Source organism: Pelophylax lessonae (genome assembly GCF_965119305.1).
Source record: "Pelophylax lessonae genome assembly, chromosome: 1".
In the NCBI taxonomy this organism is placed as follows: Eukaryota; Metazoa; Chordata; class Amphibia; order Anura; family Ranidae; genus Pelophylax; species Pelophylax lessonae.
The window spans coordinates 372729592-372745089 of record NC_138768.1 but is presented as its reverse complement, the minus strand read 5'-3'; the positions used below and the strand labels follow the sequence as shown (position 1 = coordinate 372745089).

Below are 15498 nucleotides of genomic sequence, written 5' to 3'. Positions count from 1 at the left end.
GAAAAAGTCCCCCTGACACTATTTTGTGTCTGTAACTTTAAAGGAGGAATTGCAGGTGTGCAGTTACATGTCAAAAGTCATATCAAGGAAGCAGTTAAAAGGGAACTGAAAGTATTACCCTAGTAGAACTTTAGAACTTCAGCTTGCTTTCATTTCAATATTTTATTTTTTTGGTGAGCCTCTAATGCAGCATTGAAAACCCCTTCATTAACTCTGCGGAAAGGTAATGTAAACTTACTGCCCCACATATACTTCCCATGAGAAATATCAGCAGTCGAATACTCTTCTGAGTCCATTAGCAACAGCAATTATTTTAAAATGTGTGACTATTCATCGGAAGAAGTCAGAGGTGCGTGTTGGGAACTTTTAGAGTAGAGTATTTTTAAAGAATGCTTTAAATGCTTATTTGCTTAAAGTGGTTGTAATCTTGAGACATGAAATGTGAACAAAGCATATCCCTCTAAAGTGTCATTTCTGTCTGCTGCTTCATTCCTCTGCTATCAGTTTGGGTGACTTCTGACAAATTTTCCTGACACCAAGAGAAAAAAGGTGACAGGAGAGGAACCTCCAGCAGATTGACAGTCTCAACTCTGTTCCTGTGAGATATGTAATGGGGGGGTCGCTAAAAAAAAAAAAAAAACATGCAGATCCCTGCATCAACAAAAGCAATGTTGATGCAGGGATCTCTCCTACTGAAACATTGTATTCTGACAGGGGAACTCCACCCCTGCCAGAATACACTGATCAGCACTTGGCTGATTTGGCTGCAAGTGCTGATTGAATGCTGGTTTTCCACCATGGAAGTTCAGCAGAAGCCAGTCGCCAGTCAGACAGCTGTACAAAAGGACCGAAAGTTGGCCGGTTTCTGCTGAAATAGCCAAAAGGCCGTGTGTACCGAGCTTCAGCTGACGAAAGGTGAGCACCTGAATAAAGGAATGTTTAACTTGAGACGTGTATTTCTATGTGCTTAAATAGTACAAACTGGGAAAAATGTTTAACACAGTTAGGCTAAATGAATTAAGCTTAAAGGAGAAGTAGGGGATGCTGCACCTGTACCCCAATGTACCACATGACTGCTGATCGCTCAGTTCTCAGGGCTGAGAGTGGCGACTGTCAGTCACGACTCTCCATTCTGCCCTCCAGCTCTGACTGGCTGTCAGTCTGGGCTTTGGGTGGATCCCTACAGCATAATCAGGATCCTTCCAGTAGTGATCGACCGATTATCGGCAAAGCCGATATATCAAGGGCCGATATGCACCAAGGTGGCCAATATTGCCGATATTTCGGAAAGTGCTTGTACTGGAGTGATGCCTGCAGCTAGAGGCATCACCCCGGTCCCGGCGTCCATAGCCGACAGTTGGCTGTCTTGTAATGACAACCGATGCGGCTGACAAGCAGCTCGGCTGTCATTACAAGGAGCGGGAGGGGACGTCCCCCCTCCCGCTGCTGTCTGCGGCTCGCCCGGGTCTCCCGTCCCACCGGGAGACCCGGGCAACCAGCCTGCATGGCCGCCGATGACCCAATCAAAGCCCCATTCGGGTCTCCATGTAAAAACCCTGTGACAATGTAAAACGTTTTGAATGCTTTTAAGTGCAGAGGAGGGGTTTGGGGTCTTTTAGACCCCCGGATCCCTCCACAAGAGTACCTGTCAAGTGATAAAAATAAAAAATATTTTTTTTTTAAATGTACGAAAATATCGGCCAATACCAATATGCAATGGCCAAAATATCGGTATCTGCAACGAAAAACCGATATCGGTCAATCACTACCTTCCAGAGCCTGGCACAGCTCTGCTCTCAGGTTTAGCCCGCTGTCGGCTATATCTGGGTCACAGGAGAGTACAAGTCAGTGCACTCCTGTGACCCACAAGACAAGTATGGCCAAAAAAGCTTTGGCTGTACTACTCTTTTAATAAAAACAAGTGATGCTCCCAATTTTAATTATTACTTGTGATTTGTTTGGCCATGTTCCATGTACTACAAGGACTTTAGGCAGTTGAAAATGCTTGTTATTGCATAGTGATATTTTCCAGCTTGCAGGTCCGAATGCCTCACTCTTCTATGTGAAGTGTCTCAGATGTTTCTGGCCAATTGCTGGAAAGAGCCATATTTAAAATTTTCGGTACCTTCTGGCCTGTTATTCCTTGGAAAATATCTGCCCCTTTGTGGCCAGCCCTATTGATGTTTCTTGATGTGCTCTGTAATGTATGATCCATACCTAAGCTGGTAAAAGTCTGTAATCCCTGGGTCAAGTGCTGACATGTGTAGATGTTTAACAGGTTTTATTAGAATACTGAGCTACTTCTGGGTCAAATGTTGCATAAGGACATTTAGAAAAACAAAGGATTAGAAAGCATCAGTACGCCAGCATAGTATATGCTTATGTATTTTTTATTTTGCATCTTTCATTTTTAAAGCTTAGGGTTATGAACTGGGGAACATTGGAAAATATTATATGAAACAAGAGAACACTAGGCGTTTCTCCTTGTTTTGATTGCAGCCATATCTTATTGTTTCCTTCAGCAATGTACATGGGAATGAGGGAAAAGTGGGAAATGTGTTTGGTATGGATAGTGCTTTAGTACAAAACAAGCAAATGTGCAGAAAACATTTTTCTCTCTAGTATTGCAAAATAGCTGGGCAATTTGAATTGAGAAAAAAAGCGTTCCTATATATATATACACACACACACACGCACACACACACACAGTATCTCACAAAAGTCAGTACACCCCTCACATTTTTGTAGATATTTTATTATATATTTTCATGTGACAACACTGAAGAAATGACACTTTGCTACAATGTAAAGTAGTGAGTGTACAGTTTGTATAACAGTGTAAATTTGCTGTCCCCTCAAAATAACACAACACACAGCCATTAATGTCTAAACCACTGGCAACAAAAGTGAGTACACCCCTAAGTAGAAATGTCCAAATTGGGCCCAAAGTGTCAATATTTTGTGTGGCCTCCATTATTTTCCAGCACTGCCTTAACCCTCTTAGGCATGGAGTTCATCTGAGCTTCACAGGTTGCCACCGGAGTCCTCCTCCACTCCTCCATGATGACATCACAGAGCTGGTGGATGTTGGAGACCTTGCGCTCCTCCACCTTACATTTGAGGATGTCCTACAGATGCTCAATAGGGTTTAGGTGTGGAGACATGCTTGTGCATGAGGCCTCAGAAGTAATAAACCCTTAAGAAATAGCTCACCAAAAATATAATAACTAGGGATGCACCGAAATTTCGGCCACCGAAATTATCAGCCGAAAATGAGCCTATCTCATTTCGGCCGATAATGGGTTAACATTGCCAAAAATAATGGCCGCCGTGGAGAAGGAGGAGGGCGCAGCGCAGCGCAGGGCAGGCTTTAAAAGTCCCGCCTCTGGCCGGCCGTCCGCCTCTCAATGACGTCCCTACTACTCTGTGCATTAGTGAATGGACATACCAGGCGGGAGGGCGGGGCGAGCGGCCGCTATAGATATTACTATGTGATCCTTCCCTGTGCATCCCTGTCAGCCTGTCAGTGTCAACTATGTGTGAATGAGAACAGAACTGACCTAACACCGGGCGGGGGGGCGGGGCGAGCGGCCACTATAGATATTACTATGTGATCCATCCCTGTGCATCCCTGTAAGCCTGTCAACTATGTGTGAATGAGAACAGAACTGACCTGACACCGGGCGGGGGGAGCGGCCGCTATTAGCTGTAACGATGTGAGCGTTTCACTTCCCTGACAGGCATGTATCTCCTCTGACAAGGAAGTGAAGCGCTCACATAGTTACAGCTAATAGCGGCCGCTCCCCCCGCCCGGTGTCAGGTCAGTTCTGTTCTGTTCTCATTCACACATAGTTGACAGGCTTACAGGGATGCACAGGGATGGATCACATAGTAATATCTATAGCGGCCGCTCGCCCCGCCCCCCCGCCCGGTGTTAGGTCAGTTCTGTTCTCATTCACACATAGTTGACACTGACAGGCTGACAGGGATGCACAGGGAAGGATCACATAGTAATATCTATAGCGGCCGCTCGCCCCGCCCTCCCGCCTGGTATGTCCATTCACTAATGCACAGAGTAGTAGGGACGTCATTGAGAGGCGGTGTCCCCGGCCAGAGGCGGGACTTTTGAATGAAGGACACCCGAGGAGGGGTAGCTGAGGCAGTGGGGGGGGGGGGGGGGAGCTGAGGCAGCTTACCAATGATATTTGTATTATGAAGCATGAGGGGTTAATGTATTGTCACTGCTGGTCACTCATCTATTAGTGACTGACCAGTGGCAGGTAATTAACCCCTTTGTGCTGCATTAGTGCAACCAGTATCAGTGCAACCAGTGTTAATTAACACTGATACTGGTTGCACTAATGCAGCACAAAGGGGTTAATTACCTGCCACTGGTCAGTCACTAATAGATGAGTGACCAGCAGTGGCAATACATTAACCCCTCATGCTTCATAATACAAATACCATTGGTAATTAAATTAACCTCTTGCCAACCCGTCACAGTACATATACTGTGACAGGGTGGCAGCGACAGGTGTACGCCTGCCTGTTTTTGGTGTATGCCCCTGTTCTATCCATTTTAAATTTTTTGGGGGGAAAAAGTCATTTTCGGTTTCGGTTTTCGGCCAAGGGCATCCTGCATTTTCGGTTTCGGTTTCGGCCCAAAATTTTCATTTCGGTGCATCCCTAATAATAACTATTGCAGATGGTGCCTAAAATGTTGCTTGTATCTTAGTATAGACTGAGAAAATCAGTGGGCCAATCACACAAGCAGGAAATTACTTTTCTGGGGAAGTTTTGTACACTTCCAGGTTGCCATATTGTATTGAATTTTACAGAAAATTACAGCCCTGCAGATTGAAAAGAAATATAATTGAAATAACATTCAATTACAAAATGGCTTGTGTAGCAATTGTATATGTGTTTTTTTTTTTCATTTGTTATAACTTTCTTAACCAAAGTGGAGCTACCCTTTAAACCACAGCTGGCAAAATTTTGCATCAAAATATTTAATTCTTATTTCAGCCTGCTGTTTAAAGAGGTTTACATTTACCTATAGGTAAGCCTACATTAAGGCTTACCTATAGGTGCTATACATATCTCCTAAACGTGTACCGTTTAGGAGATATTTACAGTGCATGCAGCCATTGACGTCATCGGTGCATGCGCTCTGAAGGAACGGCTACCCATGGCGTTTCTTCAGAGCCCTCTGCCGTGAGCGGCGGCTCCCGCGCGCATGCACGGGAGTGATGTAATCGCGCCCCCGGGCCATATAGATGGCCGGAGGATGAGATCCAGGAAGCAGGACGGCCGGACATGTCGGCACTGAGGGGGCTTTGTTTTTAGGTAAGTACTTCATAATGAGCTAATATGCGATGCATACTAGCTCATTATCCCTTTGTCTTTACAGGTTTTTTTTTTTTTTTCTCATTTTTTAAACCGGTTTACTTCCTCTTTAATACACACTTCTGTAAGTGCAATTTACAACAATTTTAATTTGTAAATGAAGTTGTGGCATAGAAAGACTAAATAAACCAAGAAAAAAAGTCCCAGTATTGCAGACCATCAGCAGTCATCTTATCCAATAATTATATTAATGCCTAAGGCTGGGTTCACACATATGCGGCTGCGGATTGCAGTCCGGTGCATATCTGTTCACCAGTTCAGGTGCAATTCAGGTGTAAATTTTTACCTAAATTCGCACCTGAAATGGACCCAAAAATGCGCAGGACCCTTTTCAAAACCGCACTGTGGCCGCCTCGCACACGTGTGAACTGGCTTTTTTAAAAGCCGGTCACATTCACATGTTATGTGAATTGGATGCGGTTAAAAATTCATCTAAATTGCATTTGTGTGAACCCAGCCTAAGGCTACATTCACACCTGAGCGTAGCGTTTTCGTGCGTTTTTTACCGTGATTTTACCGCGATTTACAGGCGTTTTTTGTGCAGGCGTTTTTTGATTGAATAGATACCAATGGAAAACGCCTGTAATCTGCCCAAAAAGAAGCTCATGTACTTTTTTGAGCGTTGGGCGTTTTGTATACAGCGTCAAAACGCTCAGATGTGAACAAGGGCCATTGAAATGAATAGGATTTTTCATGTTGGGCGTTTTGGGAGCTGATCCTAGAGCAGAAAAACGCCCCAAAACGCCTAGATGTGAACGGAGCCTAAAGATAAATGTATTCCTTTATGTAGTGCCAGCCCCTCAGATAACATTGATCTATAAAAACATTTTTACCAGTATTATTTTACATTTTGGAAAGACAGTAATAGGAATGCAAGACAAAATAGAAACACTTTGCTGTGATATAATTGAATTCTTGGGGGGACCACCCTATACCAGGGCTGATAGTGACTACCAGCTACTGTTTTATTGAATGTGATGTAATCTTGATATCAGTTTTAACCATTTTTGTATAAATAATTTAATTTTTAAATTTTAACGATATTTGAGTTTTGTTGGGCCATTAAAGTCCATTTTCTAATAATACCTTGTATAAGACGGCACAGTTTACAAGGTTAGGTCTGCAGTACCACTCTGTGTTGACATTTAATATTGATTATAATTGAATTCAGGACTTCTGTGCTCCTGGGGCTACAGTACTAACCACTGAACCACCATGCTACACTGCCATTGCAGATAGAATACATTAATTTAATAATAGTAAAATACTATTTATTTTTTTGAGACACAACTGTATCTTTAAATTCAAATTCTGGTCAAATACAGTATAACAATACCAAGTAATGCTTTTATGTATTCATCACAAATATTATTTTTTATGTAGCTAGTGTTCTGTATTTGTCTTTATATAAACCTTCTGTATCTGTCTCCAGAACAGCACTTGTTGACTGGAGGTGAGAGCAGAGTGCTGAATTCATTAATGTGCTTCTGTTCTAAATCAGCATACTCAGATTTTGTTGCCATAGCAATGGAAGTCAATGATCGGGCTCTGCTGTGTGGCAGGTATACCTATATTACATGATAGGCTGTACAGAATAACAACATTTTTGGCAGGTAAAATGGTGCTCAGATAAGTATTGCAGTTGTCTATTTAGCGGTTTGCCATGCGTTCAGCTTTAAGCATAGGTTTAGAACTGATTGTTCCCATGGATAAAAAGAGAACAGCTTTCCTATTCTGGGAATTTGTATCCTTTGAAGATCCTTGCCAAGTTACAATATGAAAAAAATAAAGAATTTTGCTTTTGGCATGCAGTTGAGCGAGATAATATTTATATGAATTTTGTTTAAAAAAAACCCAAAACGAGCTTAAACAAAGTTTATATAACTTTACTTTTGATTAGCCTACCTAAACCTGGTATATTACTGTTATTACTTTTGCAATTTATATTCTTACCAACATCTAATCTAGCACTGCACCTGTTTTCTACAGTAATTGCCTATATTAAAGGGTAACTCCATTTTCGTGGGGAAAGAAAATCAGCAAATAAAGAAAAAACAATATAGCATATACAATTGCGACACAAATCATATTGTAATTGAATGTTATTAAAAATGACCTTTCCTTTTCAATCTGCAGCTGTTGTAATTTTCTGAAAATGCAATACAATATGGCTACCTGGAGCTGTTCTGTACACAGAATGTGTACTGACCACACCCCAGAAACATCATTTCCTGCTTGTGTGATTGGCTCCCCAATTTTCCCAGAAGTCTGCCTAAGATACAAGTCAGATTTCTGGCATCCCCTGCAACAAAAATGTCATTTTTGGTGAGATACTTCCAATAGGAGCACGTCTAAAGGGATGCAGGCCCATCAGCTTTCCTCATTAGAGCGCTGCAGCTGCCACAGCTGATAGATAATTATAAAACCACTCCCATTTCACCCACTCAGAACAGAGACACGGAGGAACAAACAATGATTTCTTCAGAATAACAAAAAGGTAGGAATCTGCAACAAAGTTCGTTAAAATCCCTGCAATGTACAGAGATCACCCAGAGGGGAATGTTTTTTTCTCAACAAAAGTGGAGTTACACTTTAAAGTGGTTATAAAGCCTAACAATTTTTACCTTAATGCATTTCTTGCATTAAGGTAAAAAATGTTTAGGTAGTTTAGGTAGTAGTATACCCCTCATATCCCCTTTTACTCACCTGAGCCCTCATTTGATCCAGCACTGTGCACGTCTGCAGCTCTTCTCTCCCTTTACTTCCTGGTCTCACTGGCTTTGCTGGGGGACCAGGAAACATTGGCTCCCACTTCTGTCAATCAAAGCCAGTGACGAGGGAGGAACCAGAACCGGCAGGGGCCCCCCGCGAAGACGAGGTTCAGGGCCACACTGCAATTTTACTGCACAGAGTAAGCAAGTATAAACCTGTTTTATTTATTTATTTATTTTTTTAATAACAAGCATTAATAATCATTTTATTGGAAATGTTACTGCTAATAGTATAGACAAACTAGGCAGGAGTTTTTTTTTTTTTTTTTTTTTTTTTGCACATGAAAATAACTTCTAGTTGTTTATGGATGTGTGGGAACTTTCTATAGTGCATTGCTTGAACAGGCTTGAAATGATGAAGCGTTTCCTAAAATAGCAATACATACCCCCTGCCTTTTAAACTTTGTGAAAGATTCCTAGGGCAAGATATCCATGTTTCAGTTCCTAGTTCCTATGCCCTTTGGGCATAATTCCACTTTTCCTTTTGTATTCACTACAGTAAAAATTGGATTTGAAATCTCACATAGAGTGTGCAGCCCTTTCTTTTTAAAGGATAAGTTCAACTTTGGAACATGTTCATGGATAACCTTGTTTTAGGATGAAACATGTTCCAGCATCTGCAGCTTCTCCGACTGTCCCCCAACCGTGACAGCGGGCCTGGGATCTTCTCCCCACACTTGCTGTCAGAATTTGAAAACAGCGCAACTGTGTTTCAGATAGATAGATAGAGAGAGAGATATCATCACTATGATGTCACTAGATTGACATGGTAATCTTTGTGATGTAGGAGTGCTGAAGCTTATGTGGATGTGTTTTGACGGGATAGGTGGTTTGTGGTCCTAGAGGCTGCTTAACATCCACTGTGTGGTCTTGCTGCACCCCTAGAGGGGTTCATTGAAGTTTTGAAAGGATGGGAGCGCCTCACCAGCTTGTACAGACTTTTAAACGTTTTTTATTTTGGTTTTCGGGGGCTCAGCAGTCCCCCTTCATCGGGGCTAAAAACAGGATGATGCAAGTGCTTGGATTGGAAATCTTTGAAGGGTCCTTTCACACGGCCGCTCCGTGTGTCCGCAAATCATCCCATCCGTTTGCGGATGATTTGCAGACATAATGTAAGTGAATGGCACTGCGGGTGTCAGTGGAATACCATCCGCTGACACCCGATTTTCCTCCTGTCAGTTCTGTTCCGTTTTTACGAATGGAACAGAACCCCATTTTTTCTTCCGTGTAAAAAACGGAAAGGAAGGAAAATCGGATGTCAGCGGTGTCATCCGCTGACATCCGCAGTGCCATATACTTACATTATGTCCGCATATCATCCGCAAATGGATGGGATGATATGCGGGCATACGGAGCGGATGACAGAAATGTCATCCGCTCCGTGGAAAAAAAAAAAAAGTCCCGCAGCGGACCTTTCACACGGAGCGGCCGTGTGAAAGGACCCTAAAAGTCTGTGGCACTCCCATCCTTTCAAAACTAGATTGACAGGGTGACCCTGATAAAAATCAAGCACATAACAGTGACTGTGTGTAATTTTTGGTAACCTATAGCATCCAATCATTACCTTAATGTTCAGTTCATAGTTGAGCTGTTTCTGAACTCCTTAGAGGACAATATCAAAAGCCTGGAGAAGTTTGAAGAGCTGGTTACCATACAAGGATATTTATCAACTTAAACATCCCTGTTCAAGTACTTTTTTACTCTTAAAGCGGAATTCCGGGCACAAAAACATTTTTTCAATAAACATACCCCCGGGACAGTCAGGGCTAGTACATTCCACAATGGATTGCCTCTGATCTGTCCCGGTTCGCACTTACCTGCAAGAAGAAATACTCACTTATAAAATTTCTTCTCCAGCGTTGCCATCTCTGTTGTGGGCAGCTGAAGCCGGCACGATCCTCTTCTGCGTCCTCTTCCGTGTCTTCTTCTCCCAGAATGCGCCTTCACCGGCCCCTCTCGTCACTTCCGGTGCGGTGTCGCATTCCTACACAGCTTCTGGGCATGCCCAGAAACTGTTTAGCAGGGAATGCGGCGTCGCACCGGAAGTGACGAGCGGGGCCGGTGCTGTCGCATTGATTCCTGGGAGCGATGACTTTCAGCTCCCAGGAATCATTGCAAAGCGGAAGAGACGGCTCGGGCCGTGCGGCCGAGGGAGGAAGTGGAAGAGAGGTGAGTATTTTCTTTCTTCAATTACAAGGTAAGTAAAAAAAAAAAAAAATCCTAACTACCCATTTCTGTTTCAGCTGAAGAAGAGCAAGCGGATGGCCACAAAATCGATTAGGTCGATTTTGTGCCCGGAACTCCGATTTAACTTTTGAAATACAAAAACAACCCAATCGTAGAAAGTTAATATCTTATTTTAATGTTAAAAATCCATGCTTGTATGCTTCAAATAGGTCTTTTTTTGCAAAATACGCACATTTAACTAATGACTTTGGAAAATATATATTCTTAATTTGTGATTAGTTTATTAAATTGGACTTTAGCTGGCCTACAAATTGGGCAGGGTGAGAATGCTGATGTGGTTGCAAACACCAGTGTTAAGCTTACGTCCTTTCCTGTGCTCCTCTTAAGCCCCAGGGCAATACAGAGGACTTTGACCTCTCTTAACCACTCCTGGAATAAGCCCATTTCTGACACGTTGTTTACAAGTTAAAGTCTATATTTTAAGATAGAAAATTACTTAGAACATTATATATAAATATTTTTTTAGCAAAGACTCTGGAGAATAAAATAGCGGTCATTGCAGTATTTTTTTTTCACTTGGTATTTGCGCAGCGGTTTTTCAAACACCATTTTTTTGGAAAAAATAAATTACACTGCATTTAAAAAAAACTAAACAGTAAAGTTTGCCCATTTTTATACATATACATATATATTGTGAAAGATGATGTCACGCCGAGTAAATAGATACCTAACATGTTACGGTTTAAAATTGCGCACACCCGCAGAATGGCGACAAACTGAGGTACATACGGTAAAAATCTCCATAGGCAACACTTTCAAATATTTTAACGGTTACCAGTTTAGATTTACAGAGTTTTTTTTTTTAATTATTGCTCTCGCTCTGGCGATCACTGTGATACCTCACATGTGTGGTTTGAACAGCGCTTTCACTTGCGGACACGACTTACGTCTGCGTTTTCTTTTGTGCTCGAGCTCACGGCATCAGGGGCGCATAAAAAATTTTCACCCCCCCTCCCCCCTTCTACCTTCCGTGTCTTTTTCGATACAATTTGCCAGCCAGATTTTGTTTGATTCTGAAGTGAATGGACTTTCCTGAATGAAAGCCCCATTCACTGTTAGAAATTAGTTTGTTCGGGAAAAGTTTTCCTTCCTGCTCCTTTGAAATTTTTTCGAACTGTAATTTGATCCCACTAACAAATAGAAAATCAAACAAACATTCTTAAAATGAAAAATTTTGGCTGTCTAGATATCCTTTATGAAAAACCCTGATTGTACAACCTTAATATCCTAGAATGCCTTCATTTTGATCTTAAAACTCCTATCTCTTTATATAGTATCAAACATCTTGTCGGCAGTCCCATGTTTTCGTCCCCCCCCCCCCCCCCTTTTTTTTTTTTTTTTCACATTAGCCATGGTTTTTAACGTTTAATTTTTTAATCTATATTCGCAATGCTAGTTTAATATTTTTTTATAGCAATTTATGTCAAGATCTAGAAGTATATTATTAAATATAGCTAGGACTCCTATAAGCTCTACTGTACATTTCAATGTTGAGAATTGTTAGGTTTTTTTTGTTTTCTCTTTCTCTTTCTGTAAATTTCTATGATGAAAATTTCAATAAAGATATATATTTTAAAAATATATATATATATATATATATATATATATATATATATATATTTATTTATTTTTTTAGTGTACAGCCAACTCAGGAAATCTGCCCTCATTTCAGCACTGCTGTTACCTTTTTAGGCCAGGTCAGGTTTACAGTGATTAATGGCATTCGCTGTTTTCCTTTGTTAGCAAATAATAACTGGACTATAACAAAATGGAAACCATAGAATCAAAGGTCAGTGAATATTTTTGTTGAGAAATTAGGGATTCAATGTCACAATAATCATCTTGTCACAAACAAATCACCTATTACCAATCATTTTTCCAAGTGTCTGTAATAAACTGAATAGCAATGTAGCTCTGCAGTAGTGAGAAGTATAAATTATATAGCAGACAGCCTTATTTGTAGGATTAGTTTTATTCTGTTGTAATGAGAGGCAGCCAAGGGTGATATGCTGTTTGTCTTGTTTATTTTCATTAGCTTGTTCGTTTATTGAGAATACACTTCCCCAGGAAGGATGCAGTAGATTGGATGACTTGACTTTAAAATGAGACTTGAAGGATTAGTCCAATAATCTTCTCAAGGTTTAATTCACTTTTGCTCAAGACATGACCAGCTTTATTTTTAGGCGTATCTGCTTTTCCTTTTTCAATTCAAGTCTTTAATATGGATCTTTTTTTCTTTTATTGGACACTGTAAACAAATTGGAAAGAAATCATCTACATAATATATATTGGGGTTAATTCACTAAAGTTTACCGCATGCGATAACACAGACAGGTGACTAATTTTCATAAATTATTACATGCGGTAAATTAAGTCCAATTCATGAAAAAAATAAATAACGATTGATAACGATTATGCAGTATTTATCGCAAAATGACAAACATGCCTTTAAATATCGTTTAAAAAGCTCTTACAGTGATTGTAAAGTCTTGTTTTTTTCCTATAAAAAATAACAAACATGTCATACTTACCTGCTCAGTGTAATGGTTTTGCACAGTGTGGCCCAGATCCTCCTCTTCTCGGGTCCCTCCTCTACTCTCCAGGCCCCTCCCTCCTGTTGAGTGCCCCCACAGCAAGCAGCTTGCTATGGGGTCACCTGAGCCGAGTCACAGCTCCCTGTGTCCATTTAAACACGGAGCCCCAGCCCCCGGCCTGGTCCCTCATATATATATATATATATATATATATATATATATATATACACACACATACTGTCCCAAGGGTAGCCAGAGGGTAGACCTGTGAGGGCCTCTGTACCTGTTTTGGAGATATATATAATACAAATAGTTGACTTGTTGAAAAATGAAAGATGTTATAATATTATCCATATATCTTATGTCTTATCATTGCAGACAGCATCATCGGCAATTAAGGACACAATTCAGTTGGGAATACACTACACAGTCGGTAATCTTACATCCAAACCTGACAGAGATGTGCTTATGCAAGACTTTTATGTAGTGGAGAGCGTCTTTTTACCCAGGTACATTATTTCTGCAGAAACATATTTTCCGTAAAGTTTTTACAAACTCAGCAGCATTCCTTCTATTAAGACCTGTTGCAGTAAGCTGTTTTGCCATTGTCACCATAGCTAACACATAGCAAAAATGTCACCATTAAACAATCATGCAAACAGTGGGTATAGAAAAGGATCATTCCCTTTAAAATAATGACACTATGTTGCTTTGCAGCCTAAAATGAAGACAGGCATAGTTTTGGTTTTATCAAGCTGTATTTATAACATCCAAGTAAAATATTATTATTATTATTATTAAATTTCACCAACATGTCAGAAAAAAATAAAGCAAATTCAAAAACAGAATCACTGAGTTGGAAAAAGAATCACCCCCTCCTAAAAATGACTTGTAAACTCAATCAGGTGCAGCTAATCACATTCTCAAATCCATTTAACTTTCAACTGTGATCAGCTTCAGTCATTTTGATTAGCTCAGCATGAAAAGAGCTTTGCTGGAGCAACTGAAACAAACAATCAACTATGGGTGGCACGGCACTGTCAAAAGATCTCTGGGATAAAGTTGTGGTCAGGCACAAGTGAGGAGATGGATACAAAAAAATGTAAAAGGCTTTTTCAATGTCTAGAAGCACAGTGAAGTCTGTTATTATGAATGAGAAGGTATTCTGCACAACACGGACCCTCCCTGGATCAGAACACCACTCAAAACTGGATGAAAGAACCAGGAGGAAACTGGTCAGAGAAGCTACCAAGAGGCTTACAGCAACTCTGAAGCAGTTGCAGGAATTTATGACAAAAAGTGATCATTGTGTGCATGTGACAACAATATCACAAATTCTCCACAAATGTGACTTGTATGGGAAGGTTGCAATAAAAAAGCCACTCCTCAAGAAAGGCCACATGCAGTCACGATGACGAGCTTTGCCAAAACGCACCTTGAAGATTCTGAGGCACATAGAAAAAGGTGTTATGGTCATATGAGACTAAAATTGAATTATTTGGTCTCAGCACCAAACGATATGTCTGGCGGAAATCCAATACAGCTCACTATCCAAATAACACCATTCCTATAGTAAAGCATGGAGGTGGTAATATTCTGTTATAGGGGTGTTTCTCTGCAGCAGGGACTAGAGCTGTAAGGATAGAAGAAAAATGGATGGTGCAAAATACTGTCAAAAGGAAAATCTGCTGCCCTCTGCCAGAAAGTTGTCAATGGGAAGAAGGTCTACTTTCCAAAATGACAATCACCCAAAGCAAAAATGACTTAAAGCCCAGACCTAAACCCCATTGAAAATCTGCGGAATGACTTGAAGACTGCAGTTCACAAATGGTCACCATCAAATTTAACTGAACTTAAGCAGTTCTACAAAGAAGAGTGGGCAAATAATGCAAAATCTAGATGTGCAAAGTTAGTAGAGACATGTCCCAACAGACTAAAGGCTGTAATTAAAGCAAAAGGTGGTTCAACTAAATACTGGCACAAGGGGGTGATCCTTTTTTCAACTCAATGATTCTGTTTTTGATTTTTTTCTGGCATGTTGGTGTTATATCTTTCACTTGGATGTTATAAGTTTTGCTGAGTAAATAAAGCTGGATAAAACAAAAATTGTGCCTGTTCTCATTTCAGGCTGCAAAGCAAAAAGTTTGATTATTTTAAAGAGGGGCGATTCATTTCTATACCCACAGTATGTGTGTCAGGATCCACTGCCTTATCCTGTTTCACTTTAGGTTTCAGTAGATTGTAAACCTATCTTTAGAGAAACCTGGAGGCTGCCATTGCTAACTTCCTTATATACAGTAAATGCTAGTTGCCTGGCTGTGTGCACTTTCTGAGCCACTGACCTGGAACAAGCATACAGAAAAAGACAAACTGAAGTTACAACTCCTGATATGTAAACTTGCACCAGGGCAGTGATTTAGATTGCATTAGTAGTCAGGGAGCTAGCATTTTCTGAAGGGGAAGACATTAATGGCAGACACCAGGTTTTTCTCTGCACAGGTTTCCTTTGAACGAAATATACCTAATGTGTTGTGCAACTA

At 40.7% G+C, this 15498-nt stretch overlaps 1 protein-coding gene across 2 annotated transcripts in view; it reads left to right on the top strand.

Moving 5' to 3' along the window:
- PIP5K1B (phosphatidylinositol-4-phosphate 5-kinase type 1 beta) overlaps nucleotides 1–15498 on the top strand; it is a 152811-nt gene that overhangs the window by 30362 nt on the left and 106951 nt on the right. For both annotated transcript variants that reach the window (XM_082256004.1, XM_082256003.1), the window contains exon 4: nucleotides 13337–13467. In XM_082256004.1, coding sequence (XP_082112130.1) covers nucleotides 13337–13467 — 131 coding nt within the window. The remainder of the gene's footprint in view (nucleotides 1–13336; nucleotides 13468–15498) is intronic.